Source organism: Lithobates pipiens, unplaced genomic scaffold (assembly GCF_037356315.1).
Source record: "Lithobates pipiens isolate NorthernLeopardFrog02 unplaced genomic scaffold, aLitPip1_a1.2 Scaffold_23, whole genome shotgun sequence".
NCBI lineage: Eukaryota > Metazoa > Chordata > Amphibia > Anura > Ranidae > Lithobates > Lithobates pipiens.
The window spans coordinates 319,427,083-319,448,587 of record NW_027507785.1 but is presented as its reverse complement, the minus strand read 5'-3'; the positions used below and the strand labels follow the sequence as shown (position 1 = coordinate 319,448,587).

Sequence of the window (21,505 nt, the reverse complement as noted above, 5' to 3'; positions counted from 1 at the left end):
GATAGATAGATAGATAGATAGATAGATAGATAGATAGATAGACAGGAAATGGAAGGAGGAAAAAAGAAGAAAAAGAAGCAAAGAAGGAAGGAAGGGGAATGAAATTGAGGAAGAAAAAAAAAGGAGGGAGCAGAAGCGGTTGGAAGAAAGGAAAAAATGAAGAAAGGAAGGGAAGAGAGGGAAATGAATGAAGGGAAAGGGAAAAATTGAGAAAACAATGTAGAAAGGTACGGATGAGGAAAGAGAAAGAAACAATGAAAGAAAAATGGAACAGGGGAAACGAAGGCAGAAAAGAAGGGAAAGGGAAAGGAAGGAAGGAGTATATGGAAAGTAATGGAGGAAGGAAAGGAAAATAAAGGAATGAAGTAACCAAGGAAGAAAGGAGGAAAGGGAAAGAAATATAGAAAGAAAAAATGAAGGAAGGAAGGAAAAGGAAAGGGAAAGAAATAAGGGAAGAAAAATAATAGAGAAAAAAACTGTGGATAGGCAGGAGGGAAAGGACAATAAAAAGAACAATTAAAAAATAAAAATAAATATATATATATGAGACAGATAAAATAAGTAATGGGAGAAGGAATAAATAAAAAGAGGAAGGGAGGAAAAGAAGTAAAAAAGAAAGGACAGGAAATGAAAAGCAATAACAAAGGAAGGAAGCAATAAAAGGAAGGAAGGAGGAACGGGAAAGGAATGGAGGAAAACAATTAAAATATATGGAGAAAAGAAGCAAGGAATGAAAGAAGCAAAGGGAAAGAAATAAAGGAAGAAAAAGAGAAAGAAAGGAAATGAAAAGGAATGAAGTAACAAAGGAAGGAACTAGGAAAGGGAAAGAAATAGAAAAAGTAAGGAAGGTATGAAAAGGAAAGGGGAATAAATAAGGGAAGAAAAATAATAGAGAAAAAAGGAGTGGGTAGGCAGGAGGGAAAGGACAATAAAAAGACAAAAACAAAATATATATATATAGAGAGAGAGAGAGAGAGAGAGAGAGAGAGAGAGAGAGAGAGAGAGAGAGAGATGGAGAAAAGAAGTGAAGGCAGAAGGAAGAAATAAAAAGAGGAAGGGAAGAAAAGAAGGAAAAAAGAAAGGACGGGAAACTAAAGGTAATAACAAAGGAAGGAAGTGATAAAAGGAAGGAGGAAAGGCAAATGAATGGAGGAAAACAATTAAAGGATATGGAGAAAAGAATTAAGGAATGAAAGTAGCAAAGGGAAAGAAATAAAGGAAGAAAAAGAGAAAGAAAAAGTGGGAGGGTGGGATGAATGAGAGGAGAAAAAAGAAAAGAGGAAGGAAGGAAGGTAAATTGTAAAGGAATAGAGGAAGAAAAATAAAGGATATAGAGAAAAGAAGTGAAGAAGGGAGGAAGGAAGTAATAAAGGCAGGAAGGAAATGAAAGGGAAGGAAAAAGGAAGGAGGGAAAATGAAAGGAGAAAAAAAGGAAGAAAATAAGGAAGATAAATGAAAAAGAATGGAAGGAAGGAAGGTGAATTGGAAGGGAATAGATAGATAGTAAGATAGATAGACATAGAAAACATAGATAATACAATAGATAGATATTGATGTTACCTGGGTCAAACTGGACGAGGCTTGCACTGCTGTGTGCAAAATCCAGGCCGTGTCTGGCAGAAATTTCTTGGACCTTTAAACAGAATAATTCCATTAATAATTTCTATGCGGCATTTGCCAGGATCAGATCTGATAAAACAGAAAGCTCCAGATTGATCTGCCCCCCCCCCCCCCCCCCGTCATCCACACACAGGCAGGATCACTACGAGACATAAATGACAGATGTGTAACTGAATACATCTTTAACATCAAACTATCATTTATGGTCATTCTTCTAGATGTTCCTTCACATGGTGGCATATCTGGGGGTGTCCATGCGCTTTCCCTGTAGTTAGACAGAATATTCTCTCTCAGGGGGTTTAGAACACCTGGAATTTCCATTCTTCCTTCAGGAGAGTTCCGGTCCTCAGTAAGGCCATGTTCACACCTATGGAAACTCGTGCAAAATATTGCGTTTTCCCAACACGCACAGAAATACGCTGCCCTTTAGCAGACACATGAAGGTGTCATAAATTAATCACACCCCCCCTACACATCTGCAAGCGTGCAAGTCTTTGCCAAACCGCATAGTGCCGCAGCATGCGATTTAGTGTGGTGCATTTTTGGAAGCGAGTCGAGGACTTTCTTTTCCACGTTTCTCACGCATTGAGCAGCCCAAAAATGAATAGGTGGCCCTACACGTGAGCCGTCTGCGCTTGGTTGCACCCCTAGGTGTTAATCCAGCCTTATAGATATCAGTCACTAGGCCAGATCTGAGATCCCTTGGAGAGACAAATTATCGAATGTATTATCGACTCTAAAAAAACAAAATTTTCCAATAATTAAAAAAATGTGACGTACAATACAGCAACTAAGATAAAAATAATTTAAAAAATTGTAATTTCATTACATTTTGTCTACCTTTTATTTTTGCCTTTGCCTGGGTTTATTGTTCAGTAAATCATGCCAAGAGTTTCAAAGCATTTTCTTTCTAATAATTAAAAAAAATGTGATGTACAATAACCAAGAAAAAAAGATAAAAAAAATTGTCATTTTATTATGTTTTGTTTCTTGCCTATTTTTTTTGCTTTGGTTTATTCTTTGGTAAATCAAGTCAAGAGTTTCAATGACAAAAAAAAAAAAAAAAAAACCAGACAATCCAAAACTGCATCTCTTTTTGTTTCAGCAAATAAGTGCTCTTAAAAAAACCTTTTGTTTTTTTTGAGGTTTTTTTTTGCTTTGGCTTATTCTTTGGTAAATCAGGCCAAGACTATCAATGGAAAAAAAAACCAGACAATCAAAAATAGTGTCTCCCTATTATTTTATTTTTTTCAACAAATAAGTGCTCTAAAAAAGCTAAAAAAATGTTTAATCATTTCAAAAATATGACGTACACAATAAAAGAAAAGAAAAACGAATTCTGAAAAAAAAATGGCATTTTACATTTTGCTAAACTTGAGATAACCAATGTATGTAGATTCTGTACCTGCCCTTAAAATTGTTTCCTTTTTTTTATTATTTAATTTTGGTTCATTAAATGAGTAAATCAGGTCAAGAGTTTTAAGTAAAAACAAAACAACAAAAAAAGCAGATGATCCAAAAAACACAATGAATAAGAAATTAGGTTTTGCAAATACTACAAATAAGTGTTCTTAAAAAAAAGCAAACCATTTTTCTAATAATTTCAAAAATGTGACGTATAATAGCTGAGAAAAAAAATAAATAAATTAGGAAAAAACTTTGGTATTTGCTACATTTTCTAGTTTTTGCAAAAAGTGATATAATCAGTGTATTTACACCTGCCCTTGAAATAGTTTTCTATCATTTTTTTCTTTTTTTTTAGCCCTTCAAACATACAATATAAATCTGTCCCTGAGGGAACAAACTAAACAAGCAAAAAACGACTGAATAGCAGAAAAAAAAAAACAAGTCAGTAGTTTTCCCTAAAATAATAATAAAAAAAAAAAAAAGATTTTTTTATTTTTTTTATTTGCAGGCCTGACTGAGAATCCAGGCACTGTTAGTTATCTGCAGGCACAGTCGCTGTGTTTGGCTCGGCTTATCGACTTGAAGCAGATTTTTTGCAGGCCTGTTATCTCGCTCTTTACATGTCCATGCACACAGAATTGGTGGCCCCACATAAATATCTTCCTCCAAAGACCAACACCTTCCAGGATTTGGCACTAGGAAACGGGTGTTGTGTGTGCTGGAAGGATTTAGTGAGGATTGAGCCTGCGGAAAGCCCCCAAACTTTATAGATTTTTTTTGTCAACTTGCAAGAAAAAAAAAAAAAACATGAGAAAAAAGCGATGTTGGATTTGGTTGTATTAAACCCAAAAATTCTAGAGTAACAGAAAAGCTCCGGAACAGTATATAGTTTAAAGGAAATCAAAAGTTTTCTTTCTTTCTACTGGATTATTTGCCAACGTGATAAAAACAGGAATATTCCATAGAAGGTACACAAATCTTTTTATTTTTTAATATAAAATAATGAAATTTTAGTTACCCGGACTAAGCTTTTGGAGTTTTTCGAAAAAAAGAAAATGTATTCTCCTTTGAGGAAATTCTATAGTCATCTATTCTTAAAGGCTAAGTTCACCTTTAAAAACAGAAGGTGGCAGAAAAAAAGACCAAGTGGTCCATCAAATCTGCTCCATTTTTTAAAAATGTTTCTTTTTTTTCCCTAACTTTTTTTGACTAGATCTATGTTTGTCCCAAGCATGCTTGAATCCACTTCCTGTTGAATAAAATTGACTCTGCAGGGACTGGCCCTAAACTGACATTTCCAGAAACTTTTATGAATTACAAACTTCCATATACCGTTTGACCCTTCCTTTCTCCTTCTTCCTCAATAATTCAATCCCCACGATAGTATATCGAGAATTAATTCCTGAGACATCTCATAAATCCAACCGAAGCCTGTATTCCAGCCCGCTGGTGCAAAGTCTTTCAAGTCCTTCAATTCCAATGTGACTAAAGCCGCGTACACACGGGCGGACTGTATGGCCTACTTAGTCCGTCATACAATCCGACGGACAGTCCGTCATACTTTCGAATGAACGGACTTGACCACACACGGATGCACAAACAGTCCGACGAAAGCTTGCGCGATGACGTGTACAGCACGTACGACGGGACTAGAAATAGGAAGTCCAATACACAGCAATGCACCCTTCCGCCGTGTAAATCCTTTCTGAGCATGCGCCATTCTTAGTCCGTCGAACTAGCCTACTGACGAGCGGATTGTCCGCTGAAACCAAAGTATGACAGACAGAATTTCGAAAAATCCGAAATACTTAGTACGCCAGACTGCACGCTGAAAAAGTCAGCTGAAGCCTACACACGAGCGGACTGTCCGCTGAAATGTGTTTCGACGGACTAAGTAGGCCATACAGTCCGCCCGTGTGTACGCGGCATTAAAGTAGACAACATCGGAAGGATGGAAGACCTCTTTTCCCCAAAATAATTTACAAACTTCCATATACCCTTTGACCCTTTCCTTTCTCCTCCCTCATCAATAATTCATTCCCCTCCATAATATATCAGAAGTCAATTCCGAGACATCTCATAAATCCATCAGAAGCCTGTATTCCAGCCTAATGGTGCAAAGTATATACCCCCTTCAATTCCAATATGACTTAAAGTAGACAACATCGGAAAGCATGGAAGACCTGACTCGTTTAAAAAAAAAAAATAGATCAGATGTGTTCTACAAGACATGGTTCTATTGGTTCCAGTTCACCCACTCGGAAGAGGGTAAGCGCCTGCTGGTGGAACAGGATGGAGCGGACACAGTACCCATCCACCCATTGCTAGACAACATCTCATTATGCCCCTCAGTGGTTCCAATGTGACTTAAAGTACACAACATCAGAAGGATGGAGGTCGACTCATTCCCAAAAAAATAGATCAGATGTATTCAACAAGACATGGTTCAGTTGGTTCCAGTTCATCTACTCAGGAGAGGGTAAGCACCTGCTGGTGGGACAGAACTGAATGGACACAGTACCCATCTAACCCCCCTCTTACTGCCTTGACCTCATCTACGCCCCCCCCCCCCCCCATCTCTCACCCATTCCTGGACAACATCTCATTATGCCCCTCAGTGTTTCCAATATGACTCAACAAAGTAGACAACAACATAAGGATGGGGGACCTGACTGATTTCCAAAAAAAAGATCAGATGTGTTTAACAAGACATTGTTCTATTGGTTCCAGTTCATCTACTCAGAAGAGGGTAAGTGCCTGCTGGAGGGACAGGACTGAGTGGACACTGTATTATCTATCCCCATACCTCCCATTCATTCCTGAACAACCCCTCATTATGCCCCTCAGTGGTTCCAATGTGACTTAATAGACAACATCAGAAGGATGGAAGATCTGACCCATTCGCCCCTAAAAATAAATCAGATGTGTTCAACACAGTTGGTTCCAGTTCATTCACTCAAAACAGGGTAAGTGCCTGATGGTGGGACTGGACTGAATGGACACCGTACCCATGTATCCCCCTCCTATTTCCCTGACTTCATCCATCCCCTCGTCTCCCTCCTGTTCCTTGACATCTCGTTATGCCCCTCAGTGGTTCCATTGTGACTCAACAAAGTAGACAATATAAGAAGGATGGAGGCCCTGACCTGAAAATAGATCAGATGTGTTCAACAAGACATGATTCCAGTTCTTCTACTCGGAAGAGGGGAAGTGCCTTCTGGGGAGGGGGGCAGAAATGAGCGGACACAGTACCCATCTACCCCCTTCCTACTGCCCCGACTTGATCCACCCCCTCACTACCTTCAGTTCCTCTCATTCCTTGACAGCATCTCATTATACCCCTCAGTGGTTCTCCCACTCTCGCCCCCATCCAATTCCCATTTTAGTCCTTTGTTCACTCTCCACCACCCTATTCCCCTCTTCTTAGTTATACCTCTTCCAACGCCCACCCCCACGAACCCTTTTCTCCTACCTATACAATAGATCACTTCTATGGGATTCCTCTGTGACTACTCAACCCCTGTGTCATGGTCAGGGGTCAGGCTCAGAGGCCAGTAGCAGTAGAGAGGCTCCCAATGACCAGCAGGATAAGTATACAAGCAGGCCACCCTGATGGATGACATGGGTTCACCCAAGGTGTGGCGTCTAAGCACTAACCTAAGTCTTCACCAGAGCTCCTGATGATGGGGATCGGTTTTGCTGCATGTTAGTACCAAGTCGCAGTCCTCAGGATCGCTCCACCAGGAGATGAGTAAGCAGGGGACCAGTAGCAGATATAGCAGCTTGGGATCAAGCAGAAGTGTAGTTGAGGAACAAGCCAAAGGTCGGTAACAAGTGGTAGTGAAGATATGGATGGCAGCATGAGAGACAAGAGCGAGATATTGACTGGAGAGAGCACAATAATATGACAATCAGGAAGTGCAAAGGCATGGCTAAAATAGGAAGTTCAAGGGAGGAGCAAATAGTTCAAGGTTCACCAGAAACAAAGTTCAAGGCAAGATTGTTCAAGGAATTGTGCAGGGAGCTGTCCAGCATCTCAGCAAGAGACACTGCCAGATGCAGCAGAGGTTGCAGGTTCAGATGCAGGTCCTGACACCTCAACCTACCCATGTTTTAATTAAAAACATTGTAGAGCCTTTTAGTCAGAAAGATAATACCCCGGGGATCATTCCCTGGCGAGCCAGCCTACACAGACAGCTACAGCCCACCCCCAACATCAGAGTTCACATTAGAGCCTCCCTTAGGTCAAAGTCTCCCTTTACATCAGAATCCCTAGCTGCTTGGAATTTGTGTTAGTCTCCTCCCCCGCGCGCTGCCAATGATGTACTATGTACGGTGCCGCTAGTAAAAGGGTTAGAGCTGATTATCAGAACTGGAAAGGTTGCAATAACTTTTGAAATGCCATTAATATGTTACAGCTCATATAAGATTTCAGTGACTGGTTAAGATGTGTACTCAGAACTCAGGCTGGAGATTCAGTGTCAAGAATAGGATACCCACAGTACAGGAGACTGCTTTACTGTTAAAAAGCATGCCGGACCTATTTTCCTGGAATTGTAAAAGTGGAATTTTCGGAACCATTAAAGATGAATTAAATCTGATAAATAAATTCCAGGTGCATCAAAATATACTATAATACCAAAAGTATTGGGACACCTGCCTTTACACACACACACATGAACTTTAATGACATCCCAGTCTTAATCCGTAGGGTTCAATATTGAGTTGGCCCTCCCTTTGCAGCTATAACAGCTTCAACTCTTCTGAGAAGGCCGTCCACAAGGTTTAGGAGTGTGTCTATGGGAATGTTTGACCATTCAGAAGTGCATATGTTAGGTCAAGCACTGTTGGACGAGAAGGCCTGGCTCACAGTCTCTCCTCTAACTCATTCCAAAGGTGTTCTATCTGATTGAGGTCAGGCCAGTCAAGTTTCTCCACCCCAAACTCGCTCCTTCATGTCTTTATGGACCTTGCTTTGTGCACTGGTGCGCAGTCATGTTGGAACAGGAAGGGGCCATCCCCAAACTGTTCCCACAAAGTTGGGAGCATGAAATTGTCCAAAATATCTTGGTATGCTGACGCCTTAAGAGTTCCCTTCACTGGAACTAAGGGGACCAAGCCCAACCCCTGAAAAACAACCCCACACCATAATCCCCCCTCCACCAAATGATTTGGACCAGTGCACAAAGCAAGGTCAATAAAGACATGGATGAGCGAGTTTGGGGTGGAGGAACTTGGCTGGCCAAAGTCTTACAATTCCTTTTCTTTAGACAGCAGCCACAGCCTGAGCAAAAAAAGGCCTTTGCCCCACCAGCATGCTGCCTAGAAGGACCCTTGTTCTTTGTGTCAAAGCAGCGGTCTCTACGTAGAGGTCTCACATACACCCAAGTCCAGAGCCCTAAGCTCTCCAATTAGCAGAATGCGTGAGCTTTGCTGAACTCAACACTCCTGGTGTGACACAGCGAGGGGTGTTCCAGACCTCTGCAGGGAGACCACTTCTTGACAGTAGAAAGCAAGGAATGCTCCAACCCTGGAAGAGAAGAGGCTTTTTTACTCTGGCTGGGGCTGCTTTGAAAATAAAATGAACTGCATGACTTTGCACACCTTTTTTTTTTTTGATTTCCCTAGAATGTATTTTGGTGCTCCAAGGCAACATTGTGCACAGCAAGTTTAGAAACCTTAGTTAAGCAGTGACGTGCCTCTTAAAGTGATTTTTAATGGAATGTTTTGAAATGTTTCCATTGTCTAGCAGCAGAGCAGATCTTACCTTTATACCAATAAATGATGGATCCTTGCTGCTCCCTGTTCTCATTAGTGTGATAGCGAGAGTCCCTGAGTTTTCACAAACCCGATAATACGGCTCAGCAAGTTGTAAGATCGACCACTGCAGTTCAAGGCTGAAAGAGGACAAATATATTAATGTGCAGATTTTCAGAGTACATCCAACCAAACAAATAAAACAAAACACAAACTTTTATGTCTTGTAGTCAGCTTAACACTTAGGCCGCGTACACACGAGAGGATTGTCCGTCCAACTTAGTCCGCTGAAACGTGTTTCAGCGGACAGTCCGCTCGTGTGTGGGCTTCAGCGGACTTTTTCAGCGGACAGTCTGGCGGACTAAGTCTTTCGGAATTTCCGTAATATTGTCCGTCCAACTTTGGTTTCAGCGGACAGTCCGCTCGTGAGTAGGCTAGTTGGACGGACTAAGTATGGCGCATGCTCAGAAAGGATTTACACGGCGGAAGGTTGCATTGCAGTGTATTGGACGTCGTATTTCTAGTCCCGTCGTACGTGCCGTACACGTCATCGCGCAAGCTTTCAGCGGACTGTCTGTTCATCGTGTGTGGTCAAGTCCGTTCATTCAAAAGTAGGACGGACTGTCTGTCGGATTGTCTGACGGACTTAGTTGGCCAGACAATCCTCTCGTGTGTACGCGGCTTTAGACTCCATTCACAAAGCGATATCTTACCCTATCCAAGTATGCGGTAAGATACCGCACAGCGTTTTTCAAAAAAATGTTTACATTCACTAAAAAATGCTACTAATATACCGCATGCGTTATTTTAGAAAGTCATAAAGTATTTTAGTAGTGAAGGCCTTCAATAATTTACCGCTGCCGGTAACCGGCGTCCTTAACACAGATTTAACATAGCTGATTGTCAAAAAGTAGGCGGCCGGTGGTGTCCTTAAAGCCAGGGCTGTCTTTAATATTGACTGGACCCTGGGCAAACATTTTCTTGGGCCCCCTCCTCCATGCAATTTCGCTCTCCACATGCTTTGAGACATACAATAAATAGCAGCTAGATTCAAAATCAGTTTACTGAATCAGATCAGGCAGCGATTGTGATTGGTTGCCAGAGGTTACAGTGTATCATTACCGCTCACTGACTGGCTGCTAGAGGTTACAGCACACATTATAGCTCACTGTTATTTTCTAGAGGTTACGGCACATGACTTCTACTTGTTGATTGGTTGCTAGAGATTATTATTATGTACATCAATACTGATCGCTGATTGAATGCTAGAGGTTACTGAACATGTATACCACTCACGAATTGGTTTTTAGAGGTTACTGCACATTACTACTGCTCTGATTGGTTGCAAGAGGTTAGTGCACAGCATTACTGCTCACTGATTTGTTACCAAAATTCAGGGTGCTATGGCACCATGTTATTTTGAAGAAGGGCTCCACCTCCAATTTGCTTACTTTTGCAGAACATGATGTTAGGCTTAATGACCACAATTGTAGGCAGGACTTTCAAGCATGCTCCTTTACCTCCCCAGTGGGCAGCATTCAGCAGAAGTGATGGTGGATGTGACCTCAGGGGGATACATATGAATGCAGCCTCTATTTAAATATCAATGCCGCGGTCCACGACTATTTACATATTAATGCCACCACTATTTACATATCAATGCAGGTTATTTACATGTAAACACAGGGTCTGCAAGTGGGCCATCTGTATATGGCAATAGGGCAGAGCTGGGCAGCAGAAGTTTACACTGAGGTATCAGGACACAGCATGGGACTAAAACTTCAAGGGATAAGAGAATTTAAACTGGGATAGCTGGCAAGTATGAGGCAGCTGCTTTGGGCCCCACTACAATGATGGGGCCCAGGGCAGCTGCCCCTTTTGCCCTGCCTTAAAAATTGTCCCGCTTAAAGCGGATTTCCACTCGTTTGTAAGTTTATAAAAGGTCAGCAGTTGCAAAAATTGTAGCTGCTGACTTTTAAAAAAAACAGACACTCACCTGTCCCATGGTCCAGAAATACGGCCACCCGAAGCCTCGCTCCTTTCCCCTCCTCTCCGCGCCGCCGTCATTGCAAGTGTGGGCACCTGGCTGTGACGGCTTGTGGCTTCACAGCCGGGTGCACACTGCGCGTGCGCGAGTCGCGCCGTGCTCTCTTCGTGGCCATACAATCTTCTGTGACCTGCGACATGTCTGAGAAGATTGCAGAGAGGGAGGGGGAGAGGAGGAGTCGTCTAGGCAGCAAGGCGAAGGAAGCAGGAAGTGGATCAGGAAGTGGATCAGGAAGTATCTGTCAAAACTAGGTACTCACTCCCCCCCCCCCCAAAAAAAAGACATGCCAAATGTGGCATGTAAGGGGGCAAGGAGTGCTTAAAGCAGAAGTTCCACTTTTGGGTGGAACTCCGCTTTAACATCCAGTAACTCTCATAGTTGTTACAGTAAGAAGCGGGCGGCCATCACATTCTTAACAACCAGTAACTGTCATGGTTGTTTAGAAGCCGGCAGCCGCCATGTCCTTACAGACCAGTAACTGTCACGGTTGTTCAAAAGTGGGCAGCCGGGGGGGCGTCACCTATGATGCTAATGTAACTTGTCCCTGCACGGCTTAGCAACAGATACTCTTGTCAGCACAAAGACCTCAATATTCCACAAGGAACCTACATTTCAGGAGGACCTTTATTTCCAGCCGGGTCAGAGACTTGAAATTCAAAGCTGTCTGAATTCACATCTAACGAGGGGTTAATGACATAGCGAATCAGCCTCTGATTAACATCCTTCTGTGTGAACGTTCTTCCTATGTGGTCACCTGTGAAATAAAACCAATTTACTTGCAGATACAAAATGGTTAAAGTAGATGTAAACCCAACCCAATGACTAAATCACTGTGTATCAAAACCAACTGCCATATTTTTTTTATTAATTTTCTTTGTTACAAGGCTAGATTTTTTAGGTTTTTTTTTCATTTCAAAGCAAATTTAACCATAGAAGTTAAATGAGTAAAACAGAAGGGTCAATTTACATTTTTCCAATGCATTGAAGGTCCACTGCCTCGACGCAACCCTCACGCGGGTACTCCGGTTTCCTACCACACTCCAAAGACATGCAGGTAGGTTAATTGGCTCCTGTCCAAAATTGGCCCTAGTATATGAGTGGGGACCTTGGATTGTGGGCTCCTTGAGGGTAGGGACCAATGTGAGTGTACAATGTACAGGGATAGGGACAATTGTAGACATTCACTCAGGTTGAACTAGATGGACTGGTGGCTTTATTCAAACTAACTATGTAACTATGTAATGCCAAAGAACGCTAATGTTTAAATGGGCCCTAAAAGTTTCAGCTTCAGTAAAATTTAGCCAATGAAGAAATGGCTAATTTTGGGGCAAAACCAATTTTGGCTACAGAAACTGCACTCTCCGTTATCATTACAAGTGTAGCGGTACCCCCGTAGGGAGGTGTTGTGGCCCACCTGTCACCCTGCTCAGCCTGGCATTCACCTCTCAGTCCATGTACTTTGTTTTTATGTTTTATAGCCGGTCAGCATTCTGGAGTATCCCACGGCTCCCTACCCTATCCAAGTTACTCAGCAATAAACACAAAAAAAGGCAAACCCCTAGACCAGTGGCTCTGAGTCGGGACCCCCTGGGGGTCGAATGATGATTTGCCAGGGGTCACCGAATCCTGGGCTGTTCTTGAAGCCCGCACTTCTCTCCCAGTCCTTTTGCGGCTGCCCGGCAGGGCTGTCCCTGGAGCCCACGGCCGCCCACTCAGCCTCTTCGAAACTAGAGGTCAGCTGACTGGCGAGGAATGTGAAGTGGGAGAGGCTGGAGGAGACCCCATCTCCTGATTTCGGCATAGGTGTCACTGCTGCGAGACACCACAAAGTCAAGGACACAGTGAGTAACACTACCTGTGATTAGAGTTGCAATTAAAAGTCCCCACTACAGTTCTCAGATCAGCAGATGAACTTGATCAAGAGCACCTAAGCTGGCTGATCAGAACCCCCCGCCAGCACTGCCACTGATCCCAACTCCCCCCACCAGTACTGCCACTGATCCCAACTCCCCGCCAGCACTGCTACTGATCCCAACTCCCCCCACCAGCACTGCCACTGATCCCAACTCCCCGCCAGCACTGCCACTGATCCCAACTCCCCCCACCAGCACTGCCACTGATCCCAACTACCCGCCAGCACTGCTACTGATCCCAACTCCGCCCACCAGCACTGCCGTTGATCCCAACTCCCCCCGCCAGCACTGCCACTGATCCCAAGTACCCCCACCAGCACTGCCACCGATCCTAACTTCCCGCCAGCACTGCCACTGATCCCAACTCCCCGCCAGCACTGCCACTGATCCCAACTCCCCCGGCCAGCACCGCCACTGATCCCAACTCCCCCGCCAGCACTGCCACTGATCCCATCTACCCCCGCCAGCACTGCCACTGATCCCATTCCCCCACCAAGGAGAATACATGGAAGGGAGAGAAAAAGAGGGGGGGGGGGACAAAGAAAGGGAGGGAAAGAACAAGGAAAAAAAAACAAAAACAGGATAGAGAGGTAAAAGGGAAAGAAATGAGAACAAAGAGTGGTACATCCTAAAATGTAACATAAGGGGGTTTAATACTGTACGAGTGGAAGGGACTCAGGGAGTGCAAAAAGTCTGTGGGTTAGGGGAGCAAATTACTTGTCTAGCCTTGGGTACCGACAGCCCACGCTACGAAAATAAATTTTACTGTTAGGGGTCCCCACAACCTGGGAAATTTTATCAAGGGGTCACAGCACTAGATAGATAGGAGAACCACTGCCCTAGACTATTCAATAAACCAGAGGAGTGAATGCTGCTTTGTGCCTGGCTGCTGCACTACAGAGAGGGAGAAACCTGGGATAAATCAGTGGCCCTTGCGGGGGAAGCGCTGCATATACAATCCCCTAGATAAATGAGAACCTCCATAGGAAGTTTGAGGGATACCTTATTGCAGTGACGACTCCCATTGTCCTTACCTGTCTTTGCATTTTCCAAGTGTCCGAAACTGGGAGATCTTAAAATGACGAAGAGAAGGTCATCATCATCGCTGTCAGGATCCGAAGCCTTCAAGTTGCGTGATGTGATCTGGATGACAGATTTCCCATCTTTCAGGTTTTCCACTGTAGATGGTCTCTCCTTCTGTAGAATTTTTGGGGGCATTTTATCCACATGCTCCACCTTAAAAAAGCGAAGGCACAGGGTGTTAGACCTATGTGTTGTGGTAATGCACAATAAAAAACACGTGATGCATGGTAATGCAGGACTGGTGGTGCCATTCAGGCTGATGATATTCTGCACAGCACTTACAATTTTAAGACGTTATGAAGAGCAGCTGCTGACCTCCTACTGAAAATGCTGGTTGCCTGGCTGTAAACCGACCCTCTGACTGCAATCATTTTTGAGTCACCAACCCTTGAGCAGACATGCAGTTCTGTATCAGTGACTTAAAACACTGAAGCCAGAGTCATCATGGCAACCGGGCAACAGTACTGAAATCAATTTGGAAATGAAAGTGCAAGGCAAGTGTATGCACATAAAGAACCACGCCCCACTAACCTGTTTCACCCAACATGGGCTTAATCTATGATTAAGCCCATGACAGGGGAAACACATTAGGGGGCGTAGTTCGGGAGGGGATGGTGCTGAAGTCTTTCTGTCAAATTTTAAATCGAGCGGCTTTCGGTGTGCACTTCTATCTTTTCCTTGTATGCTGTAAACAGGAATGTGCAGATGTATTGGAGGGCTGACAACATCTTTAGGGTGCCGGACTCACGGTGGTGACATAATTTACAGGAATGTGCAGATGTATGGAAGGGCTGACAATGCCTTTAGCCCTTGTACACGCGGTCGGACATTCCGACAACAAAATCCGTACACAACACAAGTTGTCGGAAAATCCGATCGTTCGGAAAGTGATGACGTTATTTCGTTATGACAGGACTACATTCAGGTTAGTAGCCAATATCTTTGGTCTAAGAATTTGATCTGAGCATGCGTGGCACTTTGTCAGATCGGAATTCTCTACAAATGATCGGACAAAGTCCGATCGGATCGTGTTGTCGGAAAATTTTATAGCCCAGCTCTAAAACTTTGTCGGCCGGATATTCCGACGGAAACAGTCCAGTGGAGCCCACACACGGTCAGATTATCCGACAACATGGTCCGATTGGACATTTTCCGTCGCAATGTCCGACCGTGTGTACAAGGGCTTAGGGTGCCGGACTCACGGTGTTGATATAATTTACAGGAATTTGGAGATGGATTGGGGAACCAACAATGCCTCTAGGTTGCCAGACACAGGGGCGATGATATCATTCGATCACAGAAATGTGGAGATGGATTGCAGGGCCAACAACATCTCTGGCGACTCATTCATTGTATTGGAGGGCTGACCGCATCCCTAGGCTGCTGGACTCATTGGTGATAGCATCCTTCATTCACAGGAATGTGGAGATGGATTGGAGGCCTGGCAACGCCTCTAGGGTGTCGGACTCATGGGTGATGACATCCTTCATTCACAGGAATGTGGAGATGGATTGGAGGCCTGGCAACACCTCTAGGGTGCCGGACTCAAGGGTGATAACATCCTTCATTCACAGAAATGTGGAGATGGATTGGAGGGCAGACAAAGCCTCTAGGGTGCCAGACTCATGGAAGATGACATCATTCATTCACAGGAATGGGGAGATTGATTGGAGGGCCGACAAAGCCTCTAGGGTGCCGGACTCATGGAAGATGACATCCTTCATTCACAGGAATTTGGAGATTGATTGGAGGGCTGACAACATTCATTCACAGGAATGTAAAGATGTATTGGAGGGCCGACAAAGCCTCTAGGGTGCTGGACTCATGGAAGATGACATCCTTCATTCACAGGAATTTGGAGATTGATTGGAGGGCTGCCAATATTCATTCATAGGAATGTAGAGATGTATTGGAGGGCTGACAAAGCCTTTAGGGTGTTGGACTCGTGGGTGATGACATCCTTCATTCACAGGAATGTGGAGTGATTGGAGGGCTGACAAAATTCATTCATTCACAGTAATGTAGAGATGCATTGGAGGGCCGACAAAGCCTCTAGGGTGCTGGACTCATGGGTGATGACATCATTCATTCACAGGAATGTGGAGATGAATGGAAGGGTGCTGAACTCATGGGTGAGGACCTAATTAATTCTCGGGAATATGGAGGTGGATTGTAGGGCCGACAACACCCCTGGGGCCCTGGACCCAGGAGCAATAACATCATTCATTTACATGAATGTAGGGTGCTGGACTCATGGGTGATGACATAATTCATTCACAGGAATGGGGAGATGGATGGAAGGGCTGACAACGCCTCTAGGTTGCTGGAGTCATGGGTAAGGACATAATTCATTATCAATAATGTGGCGATGAATTGGAGGCTCTGTATGTTGGGTGCAGAGTGATGCGGAGGCAATAATTCACACAGGCAGGTACAAAAGAAACTTGTATTGAAGTAATGCAGCAACAGTTCACAATAAACCTGGGGCACAGGCTGCCCAGCCGGGTGCACAGTTTCCAAAAACGTAGACAGATACCAGCCAGACTGACAGTGTCTGTTGAAAGGGGCAGAATGCGGCCTGGTCGTCTCGTGCCCAATTGGAAAGATGTCCATTAGTAGTAACCCTATGCTTTCCCTCCTCGTTAGGAAGCTTAGCCTATTACTACTACTATCCCTAACGGGGGGGACTCTTTGCCTGTACTAACCACGCCTGTGCCAAACCCAGGGGCCAGGGTCTAAATAGACCCTGCAACACCCAAGATGGCCACCAGAGTCACATGGGTGACCAACATCAAATTGGATCACTGCCCCAGTGACTCAAGAAGAACTCTGTTCCCCATAGCTTCCTTATCACAAGCACTGGTAGGATCAACAGGTAAACTTGGAACAGAAAGAGAATGTTACCATAATATTGTGAATGATTATCTAACAAAATGAAGATGTTTTTGTAGATTGATTATTCATTTGGGATGGAGTTCTATTTTATTTTATTTTTTTGGTGGTAGGAAGGGCAAATTGGTTTTTAAACGGCTCCTGAGTAGAAACTGTCCTTGACCTGTTCTTGTGCCAAGAGAAAAAAAGAAAAAAGAAAATACTCCTCATTGGTCTTTTAATTTGATTTTTTTTCCACCGACAGCCAAAAAAATAAAGGAAAATAAAAAAATAGAAAGTGATTGTGCAAATAATAAAATACACACACAAAAAAAAAAAAAAATAGAGGAAAAAAAAAAAAAAGAAATACAAAGAGTAGTAAATGAAATAAACTAAACTGCTCTGAATACATCACCCGAAAACACATTAAATAATTAATAAAAAAAAAATTGGACTGATCGTGGTTTTTCTTTAACAACACAGCTCGGCAGGTTTGCAATGGTGCATGCCCCTGAAGGCGGTGACTGAAGAACAAATCATCGCTGGAAATGATTTTATAAATCAAATTTTATGAGTTATGATTATTTTATGAGTATACAACAACAACAAAAAAAAAAAAAAAAATTGAAATGTCTGCTAAATTAGTCTTTCCTGCTCATTTAGGAAGAACGTTCCTTCTGCAAAAACCGTGAACTGCAAAAACTTTTTTCACCTGTTCAAGCAATGTGCACCCCGCGGGACGCCCACCTCCACGCTGCTGTCCAGCTAATTAGCCGCCTCGCTGACTGCGTTCTGTATTTCTGAATTGATGGCTCCCTACCTGACATCTCATGACACGTGATTAGCAATCTAGGCCACAAATTTACCAAATAAGCAGTTTAGGCATTCAGGGCCGTTAACTCTTTGTTGTCTTCAACAGGCCGGCCCAAGGCTGGGACAACATGTTTCATATATATATATATATATATATATATATATATATATATATATTTTTTTTTTTTTTTTTTTCTTTCAGTATCTTACTCAAATGCATTTACATTAAGATTAATAAAATAATAATAATAACAATAAAAAAAAAAAAAAAATATATATATATATATATATATATATATACACATCTCATATACTGTATATAAAAATCCTCTTGTGAAAGGAAAGGACAATACATATGACCACCCATGTCTGAAACGCGTAAACATTGGGTTCTGATTTGAGACTTATTACTTGTGACAAATAAAGAAAAGCTGCAATCTACTACGTGGGCTCCGCTTTCTGTTACTATAATGGGCGCACCTTTTACCACCCCTCCAACCCCCAATCACATGGACACATGGTGATCTCTTTCACCATGTCACGTGGTTCAGGGTTCCACTACAAAGTGCTGAGTACATGGTCCTGGTCCTCCTGACCAGCTCCCAGGAAGGCTATGGCCTGTGGTGCGGATCCACCTGACTTTAATGCCTCGGGGCTGGCTAGCCCAAGGCAAGGGAACTAAAGAAGGATTCCAAGGTGGATGGGTGCTGTTTCCAGTTTGAGATAGACCCATTGAACGTCGAGCATTCCAGGGGAGGACTCTTTAGAAGAACCCCACGTACGGGTTGGTTTTCTTAACAAGAGCCTGGAAGGCCTGAAGTAACCGAGAGAATCCGGACTTGTGGATATCGCCAAGTAGGCTGAAAGATCCAGGTATCCTACAAGTGTTCTACAGCTTAGTTTCTCTACGTGTTCTGCAACAACGTCTGTGACGAAAGACTTTGTTCCTGAGTAAACACCTTGTTGGCTGCTAGGCCTTGTGAGAGAGGGACTGTCCAACCGGAGTGTTCATCCAGCTGTGAATGGCTATTCTCTGGATGCAGTCAAACTAAGCAAGTTCTCTAACGTTTATAGACTTTGACATTGAGAGTACCTGAACTCTTTTCCAACCCTCTGATCCCAAGTTGAAAGACTGTTCAATGGTTTAAGTTGCAAATAAAATCCATTCAAGTGGATCTATTGTCAGTCTCAAGTTACTGGGCCAGTTACCACGGGACATCCCCTAGACGTGCAACAAGAAGAACGGAAGGTAACGGTAAGCCCAAAAATAGCCAGCAGCTATATATATATATATATATATATATATATATATATATATATAGCTATATATATATATATATATATATATATATATATATATATATATATATCTATATCTATATATATATATATACACATACACATATATACAAATATATATATATATAGAAAAATAAAAAAAATAATTATATATATATATATATATATATATATATATATATATATAGCTAGACACAAGTTTAACCAATAGAAGGGGGGGGGGGGAAAGTGATAATAATTAAAAAAAGTAAAAAAAATAAATAAAAAGTCATAAAATAATAATAATAAAACATAAGTATGTATATATCCAAGTGTACATATATACAGTAGTGTGCAAAAGTTTTAGGCAGGCAGTGCAAATGCTGTAAATTGGTAATCCTTTCAGAAATAGAAGTGTTAATAGTTTATTTTATCAATTAACAAAGCTGAAGGTAAATGAACAGAAGAGAAATTCAAATGAATTCAGTGTTTGGTGTGACCGCCCTTTGCCTTCAAAAGAGCTTTAATTCTTCCAGGTGGATTTGCACACAGTTTTTGAAGGAACTCGGCAAGTAGGTTGTTTCAAACATTCGTTGATGTAGTTGATTGGCAACTAAGTTGTTTATATATGTTTCTTGATTTCATGATAGCTGTTATATCATACATCATTTCTCTATAAAAAAAAAAAGAAGCCTTCCTCAAGCACCAGACGAGCATATTATACACCTTGCTTCTGTGAGTGTTTTTAATCTTGTGAATAAATTGTACATCTTAATACTACATTTAAGTCGGCGTTTCCTGTTTTTTATTATCCACGGGGTTTCATTGTACATTGTATGTTGTGTATGTTTTTTCCTCTGTTTATTTTGTCTGTTGCGCCAGTTCATTTTCGATCTTTTCTGTGAAAATCAGTTGATTGGACATGTTTGGAAAGGCACACCCCTGTCTATAGAAGGTTCCACAGTTAACAGTGCATGGGAGAGGACAAATCAAGTCATGAAGTCCAAGGAATTGTATGTAGACCTCCGAGACAGGATTGTATGGTGGCTCAGATCTGGGGAAGGGTACAGAAAAATGTCTGCAGCATTGAAGGTCCCAATGAGTACAGTGGCCTCCATCATCCGTAAATGGAAGAAGTTTGGAACTACTAGGACTCTGCCTAGAATGTGCCGCCCTGGCCAAACTGAGCGACGACGATCGGGGGAGAAGGGCCTTAGTCAGGGAGGTGACCAAGAACCCGATGGTCACTCTGACAGAGCTCCAGTGTTTCTCTGTGGAGAGAGGAGAACCTTCCAGAAGAACAACCATCTCTGCAGCCCTCCACCAATCAGGCCTGTATGGTAGAACGGCCAGACGGAAGCCACTCCTCAGTAAAAGGCACATGACAGCCCCCCTGGAGTTTGCCAAAAGGCACCTGAAGGACTCTCACACCATGAGAAATAAAATTCTCTGGTCTGCTGAAACAAATATTGAACTCTTTGGTCTGAATGGCAAGCATCATGTCTGGAGGAAACTAGACAGCGCTCATCACCTGGCCAATATCATCCCTACAGTGAAGCATGGTGGTGGCAGCATCATGCTGTGGGGATGTTTTTCAGCGGCAGGAACTGGGAGACTAGTCAGGACTGAGGGAAAGATGAGTGCAGCAATGTACAGTGACATCCTTTAAGAAAACCTGCTCCAGAACGCCCTGGACCTCAGACTGGGGCAAAGGTTCATCTTCCAACAGGACAACGACCCTAAGCACACAGCCAAGATAACAAAGGGGTGGCTACGGGACAACTCTGTGAATGTCCTTGAGTGACCCAGTCAGAGCCCAGACTTGAACCCGATTGAACATCTCTGGAGAGATCTGAAGATGGCTGTGCACCGACGCTCCACATCCAACCTGATGGAGCTTGAGAGGTCCTGCAAAGAAGAATGGGAGAAACTGCCCAAAAATAGGTGTGCCGAGCTTGTGGCATCATACTCAAAAAGACTTGAGGCTGTAATTGGTGGCAAAGGAGCTTCACCAAAGTACAGAGCAAAGGCTGTGAATACTTCTGTACATGGGATTTTATTTCGTTTTTTATTTTTAATAAATTTGCAAAGATTTCAAATAAACTTCTTTCACCTTGTCATTATGGGGTATTGTTTGTTGAATTGTGAGGAAAATAATTAATTTAATACATTTTGGAATAAGGCTGTAACATAGCAAAATGTGGAAAAAGCGAAGCGCTGCGAATACTTTCCAGATGCACTGTATAGCGTTAAAAAAAAAAAAAAAATGCAGAGTTGATCAAATACCACCAAAGGAAAGCTCTATTTGTGGGAAAAAAAGGGACATCAATTTTATTTGAAATACAAGGAGAGCAAAGTTGGGACTTTATATGAGACCTTAGGCATCCCGCACAGAGGTCTCCATCCCTAATCTATACATGGACAAGGGGGAGAGAAGCTAGGGGAACATAGGGGACAGGGGGACTTTATATGAAATACAGCACTCGGGGTTGGCTGAGACATTGATATATAATGTAAGTAATGTTCTGACGTGGCAATAATGGGCATAAAGCAATAAATTCATCAAATATTTAATTGAGATCAATCAGTAAATAATTAAAAAATATAATAATACTTGATGCAGATACAGTACTTTACTATATAGTTAAATTAAATCACCAGTATATTAAATAAAATATAATTCATATAATATCTCACGAACATAATTTTATATCAT

The 21,505-nt window shown here is 42.6% G+C and overlaps 1 protein-coding gene across 1 annotated transcript in view; it reads right to left on the bottom strand.

Annotated features, from left to right (window-relative positions):
* LOC143926656 (FRAS1-related extracellular matrix protein 1-like) overlaps window positions 1-21,505 on the bottom strand; it is a 264,491-nt gene that overhangs the window by 31,872 nt on the left and 211,114 nt on the right. The window contains 4 exon segments of the mRNA XM_077450596.1: window positions 1,561-1,633; window positions 8,795-8,924; window positions 11,441-11,585; window positions 13,779-13,980. Of these exon segments, the coding sequence (XP_077306722.1) occupies window positions 1,561-1,633; window positions 8,795-8,924; window positions 11,441-11,585; window positions 13,779-13,980 (550 nt within the window).